This window comes from Rhinoraja longicauda, chromosome 10, assembly GCF_053455715.1.
Source record: "Rhinoraja longicauda isolate Sanriku21f chromosome 10, sRhiLon1.1, whole genome shotgun sequence".
Taxonomy (NCBI): Eukaryota; Metazoa; Chordata; class Chondrichthyes; order Rajiformes; family Arhynchobatidae; genus Rhinoraja; species Rhinoraja longicauda.
Window position 1 is genome coordinate 979,865 of NC_135962.1, and position 20,121 is coordinate 999,985.

Sequence of the window (20,121 nt, forward strand, 5' to 3'; positions counted from 1 at the left end):
TAGCTTTCCCTCTCTCTCCATCCCCTCCCTCTTCCCACTTCTCCCACTAGTCTTACTGTCTCTGACTGCATTCTATCTGTCCGGCCCACTCCCCTGACATCAGTCTGAAGGGTCTCGACCCGAAACGTCACCCATTCCTTCTCTCCAGAGATGCTGCCTACTCCGCTGAGTTACACCAGCATTTTGTCTACCTTCGATTTAAACCAGCATATGCAGTTCTTTCCTACACAGCTTAACTGTTCAGATAATAATCTGCCCTCTTGTTCTTGCCACCAAATTGGATAACCTCACATGTATCCACATTATACTGCATCTGCCCACTCATCCAACCTATCCAAGTCACCCTGCAGCCTCATAGCATCCTCATCGCAGCTCACATTGCCACCCAGCTTTGTCATCCGCAAACTTGGAGATGTTACATTTAATTCCTTTGCCTAATCATTAATATATACTGTAAATAACTGGGGTCCCAGCACTGAGCCTTGCGGCACCCCACCAGTCACTGCCTGCCATTCTGAAAAGGACTTGTTAATTCCTACTCTTTGCTTCCTGTTTGCCAACCAGTTCTCTATCCATGTCAATACCCTACCCCCAATACCATGTGCTCTAATTTTGCACACTAATCTCTTGTGTGGGACCTTGTCAAAGGCATTTTGAAAGTCCAGATACACCACATCCACTGGCTCTTCCTTATCCAATCTAGTTGTTACATCCTCAAAAAACTCCAGAAGATTAGTCAAGCACGATTTCATAAATCCATGCTGACTTTGACCGATCCTGCCACTGCTTTCCAAATACACTGCTATTACAACTTTAATAATAGACAATAGGTGCAGGAGGAGGCCATTCGGCCCTTCGAGCCAGCACCGCCATTCAACGTGATCATGGCTGATCATTCTCAATCAGTACCCCGTTCCTGCCTTCTCCCCATACCCCCTAACTCCGCTATCCTTAAGAGCTCTATCCAGCTTTCTCTTGAATGCATTCAAAGAATTGCCCTCCACTACCTTCTGAGGCAGAGAATTCCACAGATTCACAACTCTCTGACTGAAAAGGTTTTTCCTCATCTCAGTTCTAAATGGCCTACCCCTTATTCTTAAACTGTGGCCCCTTGTTCTGGACTCCCCCAACATTGGGAACATGTTTCCTGCCTCTAACGTGTCCAACCCCTTAATAATCTTATACGTTTCGATAAGATTTCCTCTCATCCTTCTAAATTCCAGTGTATACAAGCCTAGTCGCTCCAGTCTTTCAACATATGATAGTCCCGCCATTCCGGGAATTAACCTAGTAAACCTACGCTACACACCCTCAATAGCAAGAATATCCTTCCTCAGATTTGGAGACCAAAACTGCACACAGTACTCCAGGTACGGTCTCACTAGGGCCCTGTACAACTGCAGAAGGACCTCTTTGCTCCTATACTCAACTCCTCTTGTTATGAAGGCCAACATTCCATTGGCTTTCTTCACTGCCTGCTGTACCTGCATGCTTCCTTTCAGTGACTGATGCACTAGGACACCCTGATCTCGTTGTACGTCCCCTGTTCCTAACTTGACACCATTCAGATAATACTCTGCCTTCCTATTCTTACCACCAAAGTGGATAACCTCACACTTATCCACATTAAGCATCTTCCCCATTTACTGGTTAACTGGTATTGACTATATACAAAAAATCCCTGTTTTCCCTCTCCCTCCTTTCTTAAAAAGTGGGGTTACTGTGCCTCAGTACACGTGACAATAAACTAAACTAAAGGAATCTAAAGCCATAGTTTACAATCTCAAAATAAGAGGTGGACCAGCCAGGACAAAGACAAACATCTTGATCTTGATGAATAGAGTAGGTGAAAGAGCCAGTGGCCCACTCCAGCTCAGATCCTCATGTCCAGCACATGACACTGAAAATGCCAAAAATAGTGGATGTAGAGTTTCCCAGTGTTGTGACAAACACAACTCAAGTTATTCTGGAACACCGACTCCCTCTTTCCACACATGCTGCCTAGCCCAAATAGCTCTAGCATTTGATTTTAATTCAACATGTTAAGAACACCATGATTTTGATTTATAATCAACAAAATAATTTTGCCCAGCAATATCAAAAAGCACACTTGCATGTTTTTGTACATTAGGACATAATAACTTTAATAACCCTACTGACAAACTAAAACTGTCACTTCTAAACAAATCAAATATTTAAAAAGCAAGCATTATCCAAACTTTAGTAATATATATATATATATACACACACACATACATAAAATCTAGAAACAAGGAACTGCAGGTGTACTGGTGTACAAAAAAGTGCTGAAGTAACTCAGGTGTCAGGCAGCATCTCTGGAGGACAAGGATAGGTGATGTTTTAGGTCTTCAGAACAGGTTCTAAAGAAGGATCCCGACCCAAAATGTCACCCATCAATGTTCACCAGAGATACTGCCTGACCCACTGTTACTCCAACACTTTGTGTCTATCATCTTTGCATGCAATGTAGTAGAAGTATAAAATACTCAGTTGTTATATAAATATATTAGAAATGCAAAAACGAGCATTTGATTTCTTGTTCTAACTTGTTGCACACATATAAGCAAACTAACAGGTATAAAGTTGAAACAAAGTGACTTGGAGTAATCTCTTAAAAAACAATAGGTATTTCAAATGTTTGTATGTAATCTTAAAAGTTGAGGAAATTTTTTATTTAATAGCTGGAAATGTAAATTGTGAAGAGAAACGAGCTGCAGGTTATGCAGCTGTGGAGACCAGTTAACATAGCAAACCAACACCCTTTTTGAAAGATCATGTATCAAATACATTAAAAGCTTTCTTCCCAAATACTGCCTGACTCCTTGGAAGGTCAATGTTGTTTATCAGTGGAAGAATAATTATACTACAGATGATGGCCAAGAGTGAATTGTATGCTAAGCCCTGCCCAATAAACCACAAATATAAGCTTGCAGAGTGCTTCTCAATTCTTACAACACTTTGCGAACTGAATGACACCAATGATGAAAGACCACAATATTATCATAACTATTTCCATCCCAACAAAATATTTACACCTTTAGCAACTAGCGGTTCTGGTTCCAATCAATCTGGCTCTACACTGGGTTCATTCCTTTAAAAATACAAGACAGAAGTATATTGTGTAGGAAAGAACTGCACATGCTGGTTTAAATCGAAGGTAGACAAAATGCTGGAGTAACTCAGCGGGTCAGGCAGCATCTCTGGAGAGAAGGAATGGGTGATGTTTCGGGTCGAGACGCTTCTTCAGACTGATGTCATTGGAGGGGGCGGGACAAAGATAGGATGTAGTTGGAGACAGTAAGACTAGTGGGAGAACTAAGAAGGGGGAGGGAAAGCAAGAGCTATCTGAAGTTAGAGAAGTTAATGCTCATACCACTGAGGGTAAACTACCCAAGCGAAATACGAGGTGCTGTTCCTCCAATTTGCGCTGGGCCTCACTCTTACAATGGAGGCCCAGGACAGAAAGGTCAGATTGGGAATGGGAGGGGGAGTTGAAGTGCTGAGCCACCGGGAGATCAGGTAGGTTAAGACGGACTGAGCGGTGGTGTTCAGTGAAACGATCACCGAGTCTGTGCTTGGTCTCGCTGATGTAGAGAAGTTGACACCTGGAACAGCGGATACAATAGATGAGGTTGGAGGAGGTGCAAGTGAACCTCTGCCTCACCTGGAAAGACTGTTTGGGTCCTTGGATGGAGTCGAGGGGAGAGGTAAAGGGACAGGTGTTGCATTTCCTACGGTTGCAGGGGAAAGTACCTAGGGAGGGGGTGGTTTGGGTGGGAAGTGACGAGTTGACCAGGGAGTTTCGGAGGGAACGGTCTCTGCGGAAAGCAGAAAGGGGTGGAGACAGAAGTATATTGCTCTTTTATGTGTACGAATACAAAAACAGTCAACAGCTCAGCTTTTAGATGCATGTTTGATTAAAGATAGGTCACAGACCATTGCCTGGTGCCTTTGCTGCGTAATGTAAAGGGTGAGATCCCCATGGCATTACCTTGAAATTGTGCAGAGTAAACAGCATTTACTTTCATTGAATCTTAGCAAGCACAAATTCAAAGCACACTGTATTTTACATTGCTTGCTCCATTAGTAATTAGAGGGGTAAATCCAAGATCCATCAGAGAGCAATTCTTGGAAAATTGGGGATAAAAATCATTTGATCTTATATGGTAACAGACTTCAAAATGAAAATGAAGATTAAGTATAAGTTTAAGTGCAGACTTACATTTGGACTCGGAGACATTCTGATTAGGCGACCAGACCAGCATTCCAAGGTTGTCCCTTTCCTGAGATTGCTTTGCAACATCTGCGTGCAAAAGAATAAAAATAAACAAACTATTTAGTTGATATTCATTACATGTACCTAGTTCCAGCATTTACAAATAAATGTAAACTTAAAATAGTTTATTTTAACAAACCATCTCCCTTCCATTGACTCCACTTATACCTCGCTGTCTCGGCAAGGCCAGCAGCATAATCAAGGACGAGTCGCACCCTGGCCACTCCCTCTTCTCCCCTCTCCCATCAGGCAAAAGGTACAGAAGTGTGAAAACGCACACCTCCAGATTCAGGGACCGTTTCTTCCCAACTGTTATCAGGCAACTGAACCATCCTACCACAACCAGACAACTGTGTTCAGCTCCAATCTACCTCATTGGAGACCTCCAGACTATCTTTAATCAGACTTTATTGGCTTTATCTTGCACTAAAGGTTATTTACGTTATTCGCTTTATCATGTATCTGTACACTCTGAATGGCTCAATTGTAATAATACATAGTCTTTCCGCTGACGAGTTAGCACGCAACAAAAGCTTTTCACTGTACCCCGGTACACATGACAAACTAAACTAAATTAAACTAATGGGTGTCAAGTTGCTGCTCCACCAGCAAGCCAGGTTTCATCCCAAACCTCTGTTCAAACTTATAAACAGAACTTGGTCAGCCAATGTGTTTCTTCCGGGTGCTCCCATTCTCAAGGAGTTGGTGGATGTGAGAAAGAGTACCTTACAGATGGTCAGAGGAACAATGAAAGTGGGCAATGAGATAACACGAATTCTCCCATGGGGGTACGGCAACCTAGTTCTATCACTGCAACAAAATACTTAGCTTTAAATAGGCTTGGCTGATGTACACATGAAAGTAAGTTGGGACAGATTTTGGTGGGGATCAGATAGTAAAAGATAGAAAACAATGAAGAGATGAGGTAACTTTTTAAAGATAGTTTGAGCACCACACATCCATTCATCATTCACAATGTGCACGATTCCAAGATTCAATTTTTCGCTCTTAACCCATTCAATGGATCCATGGCTAGAGATGCTGCAAAGTTCTTTACAGACAATCAATCGTAGTCACAATGATAGAAAGTATGGCAGCTAATTTGTGTACACTATGCTCCCATATTAATGCAATCATGAACAGAATATGCTTTTATTCAAGGCAAAGCTCCCTGACCATCCGTAACTACAGTAAAAATGAAAGCCCTCTTCCCATGATGTGGATTTCCAAGAGACAGTGAAGGATGAACAATAGTGGCACACAGCAGGTCATGTACCATAGAGAATTGGCAGATGGCTCAATTTAATGCACGCTGCCCTTTCGTGGTACAAGTCTGGGATTTGAGAGAGAACAGCCCTACCTGCTTGCCCTTGCCAAAACAGAAAATGCTGGAAACACTCACATCAGGCAGCATCCATGGAAAGAGAAACAGTTCACGTTCCTGTCTATGACCCTCATCTTTTTAGATTTCTGGCAAAGTGGCACAGCTGGTAGAGCTGCTGCGTCACAGTGCCAGAGACCCAGGTTCAATCCTGACCTCAAGCATGTCTGAGTGGAGTTTGCATGTTCTCCCTGTGACGTCGTGGGTTTCCTCTAGATGCTTCGGTTTCCTTCCACATCCCAAAGACAAGCAGGTATGTTTGTAGGTTAATAGGCTCCTGTAAATTGCTACATGTGCATACGGAGTGAATGAGAAAGTGGGATAACATTGACCGGGTGACCGAAGGGCAGTGCAAACTCGAAGGGCAGTGCTGAAGGGGCCTGTTTCTATGCTGTATTTCCCAATTTCCAGTATGTTCAGCTTCTTAAGTTTTCATTTCCAGCTATCCTACTAACAGTTCAGGTCTGAAGATAATACAAACTTTATATGGGAAAATAACTGCAGATGCCGGTACAAATTGAATGTATCACAAAATGCTGGAGTAACTCAGCAGGTCAGGCAGCATCTAGGAGGGAATGGGTGACATTTCGGGTCGAAGGGTCTCGACCCGAAACATCACCCATCCCTTCTCTCCCGAGATGCTGCCTGACCTGCTGAGTTACTCCAGCATTTTGTGAATAAATACCTTTGATTTGTCCCAGCATCTGCAGTTATTTTCTTATACTAACAGTTCAGGTGTCAGAGGTTATGGGGAGAAGGCAGGAGAATGGGGTTAGGAGGGAGAGATAGATCAACCATGATTGAATGGTGGAGTAGACTTGATGGGCTGAATGGCCAAATTCTACTCCTACTCCTTATGACTTATGATTTATCACAGAAGGTTGGAAGATGGCCAGACCAACAGAGCCACAGATCCTGAAGATACCAGTAGCAAATAATCTTCTGCCTTGTGTCAAAGGTGGGAGGAATGGTGACCTTCACCGGTAGTGATCCAGATTCCACTGAAATAGAGGTGCAGGTAGGAATTTGAGTAATTCCTCTCAGTTTGAAGGGTCTCGACCTGAAACGTCACCCATTCCTTCTCTCTAGAGATGCTACCTGTCCCAGAATTACTCCAACATTTTGTGTCTATCTTCAGTATAAACCAGCATCTGCAGTCCCTGAAAAACGTTTTATAGCAAAGCCTTTCCCGGCTTCAGAGCATATCAGAAAATTACAAGAACATTCCCCATGAATTTCCATTTATTAATTATGATACACACACACTAGGAGCAAGGCTTCCCAAGAGTGGCACGCAGTTAAAAAGATTTACAATTAGGTCAAAAAAATTGCAATTAAAGGTTACAGTTCCTTACAAACCAATTTCTAGCAATAATACAAAAAGGCAGACTACCTTTATTGATTAGACAATGATGCTAATGGAACAAGCTTAAATGTATACCAAGAGATTCATAACCATTCCCTTCCCTGTCAGACCATTAAAAGCCATAGGGTTTATATATGGCCCGACCCAAAAAGTCAACATTCCCTTTCCCCCCTCCAGAGATGCTGCTCAAAGATCATTCGCAAAACCTGGGCCCCATAAGGCTGTATCCCCGTCCCTAATATGCTATCCATACACTCACGACTGCGGCCAAATTCTGCTCTAAATGTAAGGTGGTGCTGTGGCGCAGGTGTAGAGTTACTGCCTCACAGCACTGGAGATCCAGGTTCGATCCTGACTACGAGTACCATCTGTATGGAGTTTGTAAGTTATCTCTGTGATGGTGTGGGTATTCTCCGGGTTGACCAGTTTCCTCCCACATTTCAAAGATGTCCAGATTTGCAGATTAATTGGTTTCTTTAAATTATCCCTAGTATGTAGAATAGAACTAGTGTACAGGTGATTGTCGGCTGGCACGGACTCGGCGGGCTGCATCTCTAAACTAAACTGAACTCCATCCATGAGCTTGCCACTGACACCACCATAGTGGGCTGGATCTCAAACAACAATGAGACGGAGTACAGATAGGAACAAGAGTTTAGTAGCATGGTGTCAAGATAACAACTGCAAAACAAAGGACCTGGTATTGCTTGCCATGTTACTGCATACAGACACTAAACAATTTTTTCCTGAGGTTAGTGTTAACTTGAAGTATGTGGATGGGAAACAGGAGGTGCCAACGACAGATTTATGGGGAACACCAAAGACAATGCAATGGGAATGGCTTCTGTGCATCCACTCTCAGCGCTCTCTGGCTATGTTTGAATATAGCATGAACAGACAAGAAAGGGATTGGCAAGCGCAGCCTCATTCCACTAGATGGCAGTGGTGAGGTAGACAAGGAAGTGATGTCAACCATCTCAAAGTCGACAAACTGGTCAAAGACAAAGAGATCGATTTTAGGTTTAGGTTTATTATTGTTACATGTACCGAGTACCAGTTTAAAACACTGTTCTGTATGCAATGAAAAGTGATCCCTGCAATGAAAAAAGTTGCACCTTTGCAGAAGCAATCCCATCATCTTGTCAGGCTTTGTCCTCTTCTCCCCCCCCCCCCATCCAGTTTTCTCCTCTCTCATCCCCCCCACCCCCCTCCATAATCAGTCTGACCAGAAACACCGTCTATCCATGTTCTTCAATGGTGCTGCCTGACCCCCTGTGATACTCCAGTACTTTGCGTCTTTTTTGTTAGCCAGCATCTGGAATTCCTGATTTCTACAATAAACCATCTCCCTTTGTGAGGGGTTTGATTGCAAATGTTTTCCCTCCATTTCACATCCAAAGGTAAGCATTAACACTCCTGCTTTCTAGCTACGTACATTTTAAATCTCTCTCCATTGCATGTGCCCTTTGCTGCATGTTTTGGATACAAAATTTCTCCCTGAATGAGATTGATCCCCGGGATGGCGGGACTGTCATATGAGGAAAGATTGGAAAGACTGGGCTTGTATTCACTGGAATTTAGAAGGATGAGAGGGGATGAGAGGGGATGCAGGAAAAATGTTCTCAATGTTGGGGGAGACCGCACCTGGAGTATTGTGTGCAGTTTTGGTCTCCTAATCTGAGGAAAGACGTTCTTGCCTTAGAGGGAGTACAGAGAAGGTTCACTAGATTGATCCCTGGGATGGCGGGACTTTCATATGAAGAAAGACTGGATAGACTAGGCTTGTACTCGCTGGAATTTAGAAGACTGAGGGGGGATCTTATAGAAACATATAAAATTCTTAAGGGGTTGGAGAGGCTAGATGCGGGAAGATTGTTCCCGATGTTGGGGGAGTCCAGAACCAGGGGTCACAGCTTAAGGATAAGGGGGACGTCTTTTAGGACCGAGATGAGAAAACATTTCTTCACACTGAGAGTGGTGAGTCTGTGGAATTCTCTGCCACAGAAGGTAGTTGAGTCCAGTTCATTGGCTATATTTAAGAGGGAGTTAGATTTGGCCCTTTTTGCTAATGGGATCAGGGGGTATGGAGAGAAGGCAGGTACAGGTTACTGAGCTGGATGATCAGCCATGATCATATTGAATGGCGCTGCAGGCTCGAAGGGCCGAATGGCCTACTCCTGCACCTATTTTCTATGTTTCTATGTTTCTAACCAGGGACCACAGTCTAAGAATAAAGGGGAGGCCATTTAAAACTGAGATGAAAAAAAACTTTGTCACCCAGAGAGTTGTGAATTTGTGGAATTCTCTGCCACAGAAGGCAGTGGAGGCCAATTCACTGGATGAATTTAAAAGAGAGTTAGATTGAAATCTAGGGGCTAGCGGAATCAAGGGATATGGGGAGAAGGCAGGTACGGGTACTGATTGTGGATGATCAGCCATGATAACAATCAATGGTGGTGCTGGCTCGAAGGGCCAAATGGCCTCATCCTCCACCTATTTTCTATGTTTCTATCTCTGCCCTGCATTCTTTTCAGTCTCAAAATATCCACTAAATTCCCAGTTCTTCGATAAACTTTTGTTCAACTACCATATCATAAAAATCCAGTCTGCAAGACATGGATCAAAACATCAGTTGTAAATCTTGTTCACCCATCCCCAGGGTCAGTGCTGAACCAAGGACCATGGAAGAGTTTCAAAATGTGCATTTTTTTGCATACATTTAAGTGTGAAAATATCACCAACAATTCAAGTTCCGAGGTTTAAACAATTTGACCTGGTCCAACCATTGAAAAGCAAATTTCAGTTTAGTTTATTGTCACATGTACAGAGGTGCAGTGAATATTTTTTGTTGCGTGCTATCCAGTTAACAGAAAGACAATACATGATTACAATTGAGCCATTTATAGCATGTAGATACACATGGGAATAACATTTAGTGCAAGGTAAACCCAGCAAAGTCCGATCAAGGATAATCCGAGGCTCACCAAAGAGGTAGATAGTAGTTCAGCACTGCTCTCTGGTTATTCTGCATTTTCTTTCTCTTTCTGAACTACCCGCTCTCCTCATGTATGGTATGATTACAATCCTATGGTATGATCTGTATGGATAGTACGTTTAACAAAGTTGTTCACTGGATCTCAGTACACATGACAATAAACCAACACCAGATAGTGATGGAAAGAGTTCAGGAGGACGAGCTGGCTGGTGAAATGTGTAGATAAATGCCAGATGACATTCCGTACAAGTGTGAAGTGATGATTTTTGGTTGGAAGAGCAGGAAGTGGCGACAATGAGATGCATCATCAACAGTGATCAACAAGTAGTATAAGAAAATAACTGCAGATGCTGGTATAAATCGAAGGTATTTATTCACAAAATGCTGGAGTAACTCAGCAGGTCAGGCAGCATCTCGGGAGAGAAGGAATGGGTGATGTTTCGGGTCGAGACCCTTCTTCAGACTGACAACAAAGTCCACAACAAAGTCACCTGGGTACAGATTTGCACAAATGTTTGAAGGTGCCTTTGCAAAGTTGAAAAGTGTAAAGTAACGGGACCCTGAACCTCATGAAAGATGAGACAAATCTTTGTAAATACTTCACCCGTAGGCAATCCAGAACTGAAGTCCAATTAAGTGTAGGAAGGAACTTCAGATGCTGGTTTACACCAAAGACACAAAATGCTGGAGTAACTCATCTCTGGAGAGAAGGAATGGATGACATTTCGGGTCAAGGCCCTTCTTCAGACCCGTCTAATTGAAGTCCACAATTAAGGTTATTGCTCTATAGAAAAGACGAAGGCAGGGCAGAGGGCAAAATACTTTTTTAATATTAATTATAAACCAGGGGCCTAATGTGTTCACTTCCTTTTAATCTCAGCCTCGTTAGAACCTCTAAATATAAAGCTGAGAGACAACGATAAAGACATCAAACCTGTAACAACATGTAAACATTTTGAAGCTTTGGACATATTATGTAATGAATTTAAGTTTTAGGAACTTTGATTATCACTAATCTATTTGGAATACCACTTCTACTTCAATAAGTTTTGCAAAGGCTCACAACCTTAAAGTGCTCAATCTCCTGTGCCCACTCAAACTGGGTTTGTTGCCCGTGCAGGTTTGATGTGTCAATTGCATAGGAAAACTGCACAGGAGAAATGACCAAGCTCCCTAAATCATCCGGCTAGGAAGCATTCACAAGAGTAAGATAAAAAAGTTTGATTTTTAATTTAAAAGCTACAAAACACAAGAATAAGAAAGAATGTAGGAAAAAATTTAGAGTCATAGAGTAATGACTCTAACAGAAACCAAGCAACAAAAATTCATTGGTCACTGTCTTGAAAAAAATATTCTCATATTAAACGTTTAGTTCAAAACTATGAAAAATATTAATGCAGTCTCCATAGAAAAATTTGTCAAGCATTACTATTCAATAAAATTGGAGTAATAGGCAGAAAGGGTACATAAATAAAATCACTCAGATACTTCTGCTGTCGATGAGATTAAACTGGAGTTTGAAGAGGGAAGCTAATACAAACTTTATATAGGAAAATAACTGCAGATGCCGGTACAAATTGAATGTATCACAAAATGCTGGAGTAACTCAGCAGGTGAGGCAGCATCTAGGAGGGAATCGGTGACATTTCGGGTCGAAGGGTCTCGACCCGAAATGTCACCCATTCCCTCTCTCCGAGATGCTGCCTGACCTGCTAAGTTACTCCAGCATTTTGTGATACAAACTTTATTTTGAGTGACCAAAATCCTGAGGGATGATAAAGGACCAGGGTAGTGGAATTTAAAAATAGAAAGCAAATAGGTTAAACAAAAAAAATACACGAATGTTGAAATAAGGAACTGCAGATATTGGCCCCTCTCTGTTTTTTGTTCCCAATCTGAAGGATCCTGACCCGAAGCATCACCTATTCATGTTTCCCAGAGATGCTGCTTGACTCGTTGAGCTACTCCAGTACTGTGTCCAAATTAAAATGTTACCATCCAAAATACGCACTGGAATAAACCGTACAGTGAAAAAGATTTAGTACTGCACGCAGCAGTTTTCAGTGTAAAAACAACAACTTGGTAATAAAGTACAGCAAATCAGTGAAAAAAGAATGTTTGGAATGCAGCAAACAATAAATTTTTTGCATTTTTAAGTTGAAAAAAAAAGGATTAAAAGAACATGCCTAAGACTAAATTTAAGGACACCTGGCGACTAAAGCTGGCGATGTTGATCCGAGTCCTATTGAGGTAAAGACTCTCTCGGAGAAGCTCTCAGCCCAAAGTCTCCCTAACCCCTGCACCATAAACTGTATACAAAACAAAGTTAACATGATGGTAACATTTGTGCACTCTTACTTGCACACCAATGCCTCTACTTCCTTAAAAGGCTTAGGAGGTTTAACATGTCACCAACAACCCTCACCAACTTCTCCAGATGTGCCGTCAAAAGCATATTATCGGGATGCATCACAGCCTGGTTTGGGAACCGCTCCACCCAAGACCACAAGATATCACAGAGTTGTGGGTGTAGCCCAGACCATCCCGCAAACCAACCTCCCTTTTATTGACTCCATCTCCACTTCACGCTGCCTCGGCAAGGCCAGCAGCATAAGCAAGACCAGTCTCACTCCCTCTTCTCCCCTTTCCTATCCGCCAAGAGGTACAGAAGTTTGAAAATGCATACATCCAGATTCCGTGACAATTTCTTTCCTGAGTCCTGAGCTACCTATCTAACTTATTAGAGACTTTCAAACTATCTTTAACGAGACTTTATTTTGCACCCTTTGTTCTGTATCCGTATGCTTGATTGTAATCATGTATTGTCTTTTCACTGATTGGATAGCACTCAACAAAAAGCTTTTCATTGTACCTTGGTGCACGTGACAACAATAATAACTTGAACAAACTAAACTAAAAGTAGCAACCAAATAATATAAAATCACAACAGAAGTGTTGGTCAGTAAGGATCAGCAACTTTATATATTTGGAACCAGAACATTTACACCTCAAGGTCTGACTCATAACCCTACATGCTCTTGGTGCACGAGTTCCCATCAACACTTTCTCACTCATTCCTTGCCCCTTCTTCAAGCATGGGCAGCATGGTGGCGCAGTGGCAGAGTTACTGCCTTATAGCGCCAGAAACCCGGGTTCAAACCTGACTACATGTAGAGCTTACATGTTCTTCCCGTGACCTGCGCGGGTTTTCTCTTCAGTTTCTTCCCGCATTCCAAAGTCGTGCAGGTTTGTAGGTTAATTGACTTGATATAAATGAATAAATGTAACATAGTCCCTGTGTGTGTGTGTGTGTGTGTGTGTGTGTGTGTGTGTGTGTGTGTGTGTGTGTGTGTGTGTGTGTGTGTGTAGGATAGTGTTAGTGTGCGGGGATCGCTGGGCCGAAGGGCCATTTCTGCGCTGTATCTCTAAACTAAATATAAGGAACACAGGTCAGAACAGGCATGGTGGGCAACTGACTCAGCCTTCCACACTATACCTGCCTTGACAACTGAGTTCACTTCAAGTCTGCCAACATTGTTCAATATTCCTGAATCAATCTGCAACAGAAGATTCCCCTAGACACAAGGAAGTGCAGGTGCTGGTTTACCTAATAACACAAAATGCTGGAGTAACTCAGTCGGTCAGGCAGCATCTCTGGAGAACTCGGGTGTTTTTTCAGGCCGGGGCCCTTCTTCACCTCAGTTGCCAATATACATGGTGTGTCCCTAACTGGCTTTGAGAGAGTGGTGAAGTCTTTCCAGTGAAGGTAATTCCCTATGCTTCTGCTGAGAGTTGCAGGAATAATTGAACCATCTGTAGTCCTACAACTCCAAAATATCCATGCTCCTTAATTATTACGTACCCTATAACAGCCATGTCCCAAGCCACCAAGCTCCACAGCTCTGAAATTCAAGTTCATAAATCATAGGAGCAGAATTGTTGAGTTGTTGAATGGTTCAGCAGAGTCAGTGGTTAGTAAGATTTTAGAGTCCATTATTATAAAGCATGAGATTATGGAATACTTAGAAGTTCATGATAAAATAGGCCGGTCAGCATGGTTTTGTGAAGGGGAGATCTTGCCCAACGAATAGAGAGTCAGTGGACGTTGTTTACCTATATTTTCAGATAAGCCTTGATGAGGTGCCACACATGATGCTGCTAAGGAAGATGAGAGCCCATGGTATCAAAGAGCAGATACTAGCATGGATAGCAGGTTGGCTGGATGCAGAAGGCAAAGAGTGGCAATAAAGGGGGCTTTCTCTGGTTAGCTGCCAGTGACTAGCGGAGTTCACAAGTTATAGGAGTAGAATTAGGTCATTCGGCCCATCGAGTCTACTCCACCGTTCAATCATGGCTGATCTCTGCCTCCCATTTCCCCTAATCCCAGTGCCTTTTCCCGATAACCACCGGGTGGCACCAGGAATGGCTGCCTCGCCAACAGTCTGTCTGCCCTTTCCTCCTTTGTGTTTTAATTGTATGTGTTAAATGTATGTTTTTAGTGTTCTTTAGCTTGTTTCATGTGGGGGCGGGGGGGGGGGGGGGGAGTTGGGGAAAAAAAATTCTAATCGCTTATCACGACAGAGAAGCGGACTTAACATCGCAGAGCCCGCGATCTCTGGTTAGAGACAGACATCAGAAACTCCAAGCCGCGGGAGTTTTCGACCGCCCCGACGAATGGTTCGACTGCCCCGACTGCGGGAGAATAAGGAGGAAGCAGGTTGGACTTTTTTGCCTCCCATCACAGTGAAGAATGTGGGGGGATCCGCTGTGGTGGATGTTTATGTTAACTTTTATGTAGTTGTGTATCTTGTAGCTTTTTTTTCGTATGGCTGTATGGTAATTCGTATATCACTGTACCTTAATTGTAAGAAAATAACTGCAGATGCTGGTACAAATCGAAGGTCTTTATTCACAAAATGCTGGAGTAACTCAGCAGGTCAGGTAGCATCTCAGGAGAGAAGGAATGGGTGACGTTTCGGGTCGAGACCCTTCTTCAGACTGATGTCAGGGGGGCGGGACAAAGGAAGGATATAGGTGGAGACAGGAAGATGGAGGGAGATCTGGGAAGGGGATGGGGAAGAGAGGGACAAAGGAACTATCTAAAGTTGGAGAAGTCAATGTTCATACCACTGGGCTGCCCAAGCGAAATATGAGGTGCTGTTCCTCCAATTTCCGGTGTGCCTCACTACGGCACTGGAGGAGGCCCATGACAGAAAGGTCAGACTGGGAGTGGGAGTTGAAGTGCTCAGCCACCGGCAGATCAGGTTGGTTAAGGCAGACTGAGCGAAGGTGTTGAGCGAAGCGATCGCCAAGCCTGCGTTTGGTTTCGCCGATGTAAAGAAGTTGACATCTAGAGCAGCGGATGCAATAGATGAGGTTGGGGGAGGTGCAGGTGAACCTGTCTCACCTGGAAAGACTGTTTGGGTCCTTCGATGGAGTTGAGGGGGGAGGTAAAGGGACAGGTGTTGCATCTCCTGCGGTTGCAGGGGAAAGTGCCCGGGGATGGGGTGGTTTGGGTAGGAAGGGACGAGTGGACCAGGGAGTTACGCAGAAAGGGGGGGGGGGGGGGGGGGATGGGAAGATGTGGCCAGTTGTGGGGTCCCGTTGTAGGTGACGGAAATGTTGGCGGATGATTTGTTGGATCCGCTGGCTGGTGGGGTGGAAGGTGAGAACGAGGGGGATTCTGTCCTTGTTACGAATGGGGGGAGGGGGAGGGGGAGCAAGAGCGGAGCTGCGGGATGTAGAAGAGACCCTAGTGAGAGCTTCATCTATAATGGAAGAGGAGAAGCCCCGTTTCCTGAAGAATGAGGACATCTCTGATGCCCTAGTGTGAAAAACCTCATCCCGGGCGCAGATGTGGCGTAGACGGAGGAATTGGGAGTAGGGGATAGACTTTTTGCAGGAGACAGGGTGGGAAGAATTGTAGTCCAGATAGCTGTGCGAGTCAGTGGGTTTATAGTAGATTAATTGGTACATGTGACAATAAAAGACCTTTGAATCCTTGACAACTGTTCTAATCAAGAATTTGTCCATCTCTGCCTTAGAAATATCCGACTTGGCCACCACAGTCCTCTGTGGCAATGAGTTCCGCAGGGGTCAGTGCTGGGGCCGCTACTCTTCATGTTGTATATTAATGATTTGGATGAGGGGATTGAAGGCTTTGTGGCCAAGTTTGCGGATGATACAAAAATAGGTGGAGGGGCAGGTCGAGCAGAGAAGGCAGGAACTCTGCAGAAGGACTTGGACAGGTTGGAAGAGTGGGCAGAGAAGTGGCAGATGGAATATAGTGCAGCAATGTGCAGAACATGCATTTTGGTAGTAGGAATAAAGGAGTACACTATTTTCGAAATGGGGAGAGAATCCAGAAACCGGAGGTTCAGAGGGCCTTGGGAGTGCTGGTGCAGGATTCCCCAAAAGTTAATCTGTAAGTCGAATCGATAGTAAAGAAGGCAAATGTAATGCTGGCATTTATTTCAAGACGGCAAGAATACAAAAACAGGGAGGTAATGCTGAGGCTCTATAAGGCGCTGGTCAGGCCGCATTTGGAGTATTGTGAGCAATTGTGTGCGCCATATCATAGAAACATAGAAAAATTGGTGGAGTAGGCCATTCGAGCCAAATGGCTTACTCAATATGATCATAGCTGATCATCTAAAATCAGTACCCCGTTCCTACCTTTTCCCCATATCCCTTGATTCCGTTAGCCCCAAGAGCTAAATTGAAAACTTCCAGTGAATTGGCCTCCACTACCTTCTGTGGCAGAGAATTCCACAGATTCACAACTCTCTGGGTGAAAAAGTCCTAAATGGCCTACCCCTTATTCTTAAACTGTGACTCCTGGTTCTGGACTCTCCCAACATCGGGAACATTTTTATCTGAGGAAGGATGTGCTGGCTCAGGAGAGGAGCTTTACAAGAATGATCCCAGGAATGAGTGGGTTAACTTACAATGAGCATTTGGTAGCACTGGGCCTGTACTCACTGGAGTTTAGGAGAATGAGGATACTTACCAAATAGTGAAAGGCTTGGAGAGAGTGGATGTGGAGAGGATGATTCCACTAGTGAGAGAGTGTGGGATTAGAGGCCATAGAATTAAAGGACTTTCCTTTAGGAAGGAGATGAAAAGGATTTTTTGTAGTCTGAGGGTGGTGAATCTGAAATTCTTTGTCATAGAAGGCTGTGGAGGCCAAGTCAATGGATATTTTTAAAGTCGAGATAGATTCTTGATTAGTATGGGTGCCAGGGATTATGGGGAGAAGGCAGGAGAATAGGGTTAGGAGAGATAGATCAGCCATGATTGAATGGTGGAGTAGACTTGATGGGCCAAATGGTCTACCTCTGCTCCAATCACTTATGACCTTATAATTAAGCCATTTGGCCCACCACGTTAACTCCACCATTCAATCAAGGCTGATCTATTTTTCCCTTTCAACCCCATTCTCCTGCCTTCTCTCCATAACCCCGGGTACCTTTATGTCACTTAAGTCATCACCATCCCTATTCCTTTCTTTCAAGGTACTGTATCCCCTTGATTCTAATAGTACTGTGTGGAATTTGGGGTCAAATTTTGTTGAGCAAATCTTTAGCAACTTGGAACATTTACTATGTTGGCACACTGCACTCAGACCAATAGTTTAGTTTTGTCCTTGCCAGTGAACACAACCTGCCACCAGACACAAGCACCTATATGCAGCTCATCCATAGTCAAATATTTTATGCTAGAATGTGAAGATGCTGTATCCGTAAACTCACACTGTAAAATTGACATGGTAGAATGTGACCAAGAAAATGTAGCAATGAACTCAGATTGTGATTCTAATCCTTCAGACAATTTGGGGCTAAAATCTAGCTCTGCCAACTATTCATCACTTGGATGAATAAAATCTACGTATTGTTTTTTTCCGCCTCAATTGGATTCCATGCAATATATTGAAGACAGATTTCTATCTGTGATCTAAAGTGTTCTGTTTAGCTTCTATCTTCCTGGTGAATTGGTAGAACTCAGGATAACATCCTTCCTGAGGGTTAGTTATATTGCAGATGGGATATGTCCAAGTATAATTCCTCCTTTATGTATTCTTCCTTCTCAAGATAAGAACAACATTCTAATCTATTAGCCTTTCTTCAATTATTTCTATAGCCTAATAACTGCTTATCACTTAAATGTTCATATAGGAATATCAAAATCTGTATTTTGCCAAAATTATTATTTCCACAAATCTCTTTCCATACATTTGGATTCAAAATGTATGACACCTCCCCACTTGCCATTCCATTCCAATTTCATTTGCCAGGAGTACAATGAGAGGATTTGAGCATAGGAGTCATAACGAGAGGATTTGAGTATAGGAGTAAAGAGGTCCTCCTGCAGTTGTACAGGGCCCTGGTGAGACCACATCTGGAGAATCGTGTGCAGTTTTGGTCTCCTAATTTGAGGAAGGACATCCTTGCTATTGAAGCAGTGCAGCGTAGGTTCATGGCGGGACTGTTATACGAGGAAAGATTGGAAAAACTGGGCTTGTATTCACTGGAATTTAGAAGGATGAGAGGGGAACTTATTGAAGCATATACAATTATAAAAGGACTGGATAAGCTAGATGCAGGAAAAAAAATCCCAATGTTGGGGGGAGTCCAAAACCAGGGGCCACAGTCTAAGAATAAAGGGAAGGACATTTCAAACTGAGATGAAAAAAAACGTTTTCACCCAGAGAGTTGTGAATTTGTGGAATTCTCTGCCACAGAAGGCAGTCGAGGCCATTCACTGGATGAATTTAAAAAGAGAGTTAGATGGAGCTTAAGGGGCTAGCAGAATCAAAGGATATGGGGAGAAGGCAGGCATGGGTTACTGATTGTGGATGATCAATCATGATCACAATGAATGGCGGTGCTGGCTCGAAGGGCCAAATGGCCTCCTCTTGCACCTATTTTCTATGTTTCAATCACTTAAAAGTCCCTCTAAGTTTCTGTGCCCAGTTTCTTTCTAACTAGTGTTATCTGCAAACGTGAACGCATACATTTGGTATTCATTCATTTTATTCATACAGATTCACTGGCTATATCCAAAAGAAATTCCATTTCCTTAACCCGACTTTCATCTCCTACATTTAAGTAATTCTAAAACTATGACTGCCTCAAATTCAGCACACTTTTACTTTGGAATTAAATTATTTCACATAAGGCATTCAAATTAGGGTTCTAAAATACTAACATGTATCATATTCAATAGACTGGCTGCAATTTAGTTGTTGAAAATTGTAAAACGTTTAGGTAATAGAATGTCATTTGGAGAGAACTGCCAAACTATCTTACTGAAACCAAATTAGCATACATGGCACAGGGATATAGTACCATGATTATTAAAACAGAGAAACATTTCAGTAAATTTACTTTTGGCTGCCAGCTGATAGCAAGATCAGTAACAGGAACAATTAAAATGCCTTAACACAAGACATTCTGACTAAACTACGTATAACTGAATGGCTAATGCTATTATTTGAAAATGGAAGCACAGGAAACCTGTAACATTTAGGAAAGGAGAAAATATATAGCTATTTGTGAGATTGTTTTAAAAGTTTTATGCACAATTTCTTTAAACTGCAAGTGGTTTAATACAGGATTTCTAATGCAGATTTGTAACATGGCAATTAGCGTTACTCAAGATATCCCAGGGAGATATAATAAAATAAGTATGTGTAGGAAAGAACTGCAGATGTTGGTTTAAATCGAAGGTAGACACTGGAGCAACTCAGCAGGACAGGCATCTCAGGCACATTAAGGGGGGCGTGGCTGTGTTCTGCAGCTGCGGCTCACCGGCAGTCTCTCTGTCTTTTTTTTTGTTTTTTGTCTGTCATCGTTTAATGTACGTTTTGTTTTTATTTTTAACTCTGTGTATGTGGGGGGGTGGTGGGGCGGTTGGGGGAAACCTTTTTTCAAATCTCCTCCTCAACGGAGATGCGACCTTTACCGTGTCGTATCTCTGTTCGTGCTACGGCCTAACATTGTGGAGTCGGCGGCCTCCAGCTGGGATCGACCTTGAAGACTCCGGTCGCAGGGCCTGGACTTACCATCTCGGAGGCTTCGGCC

At 43.1% G+C, this 20,121-nt stretch overlaps 1 protein-coding gene across 3 annotated transcripts in view; it reads right to left on the bottom strand.

Annotated features, from left to right (window-relative positions):
* rcor1 (REST corepressor 1) overlaps positions 1 to 20,121 on the bottom strand; it is a 93,902-nt gene that overhangs the window by 49,672 nt on the left and 24,109 nt on the right. For all 3 annotated transcript variants that reach the window (XM_078406012.1, XM_078406010.1, XM_078406011.1), the window contains exon 3: positions 4,244 to 4,324. In XM_078406012.1, the coding sequence (XP_078262138.1) occupies positions 4,244 to 4,324 (81 nt within the window). The remainder of the gene's footprint in view (positions 1 to 4,243; positions 4,325 to 20,121) is intronic.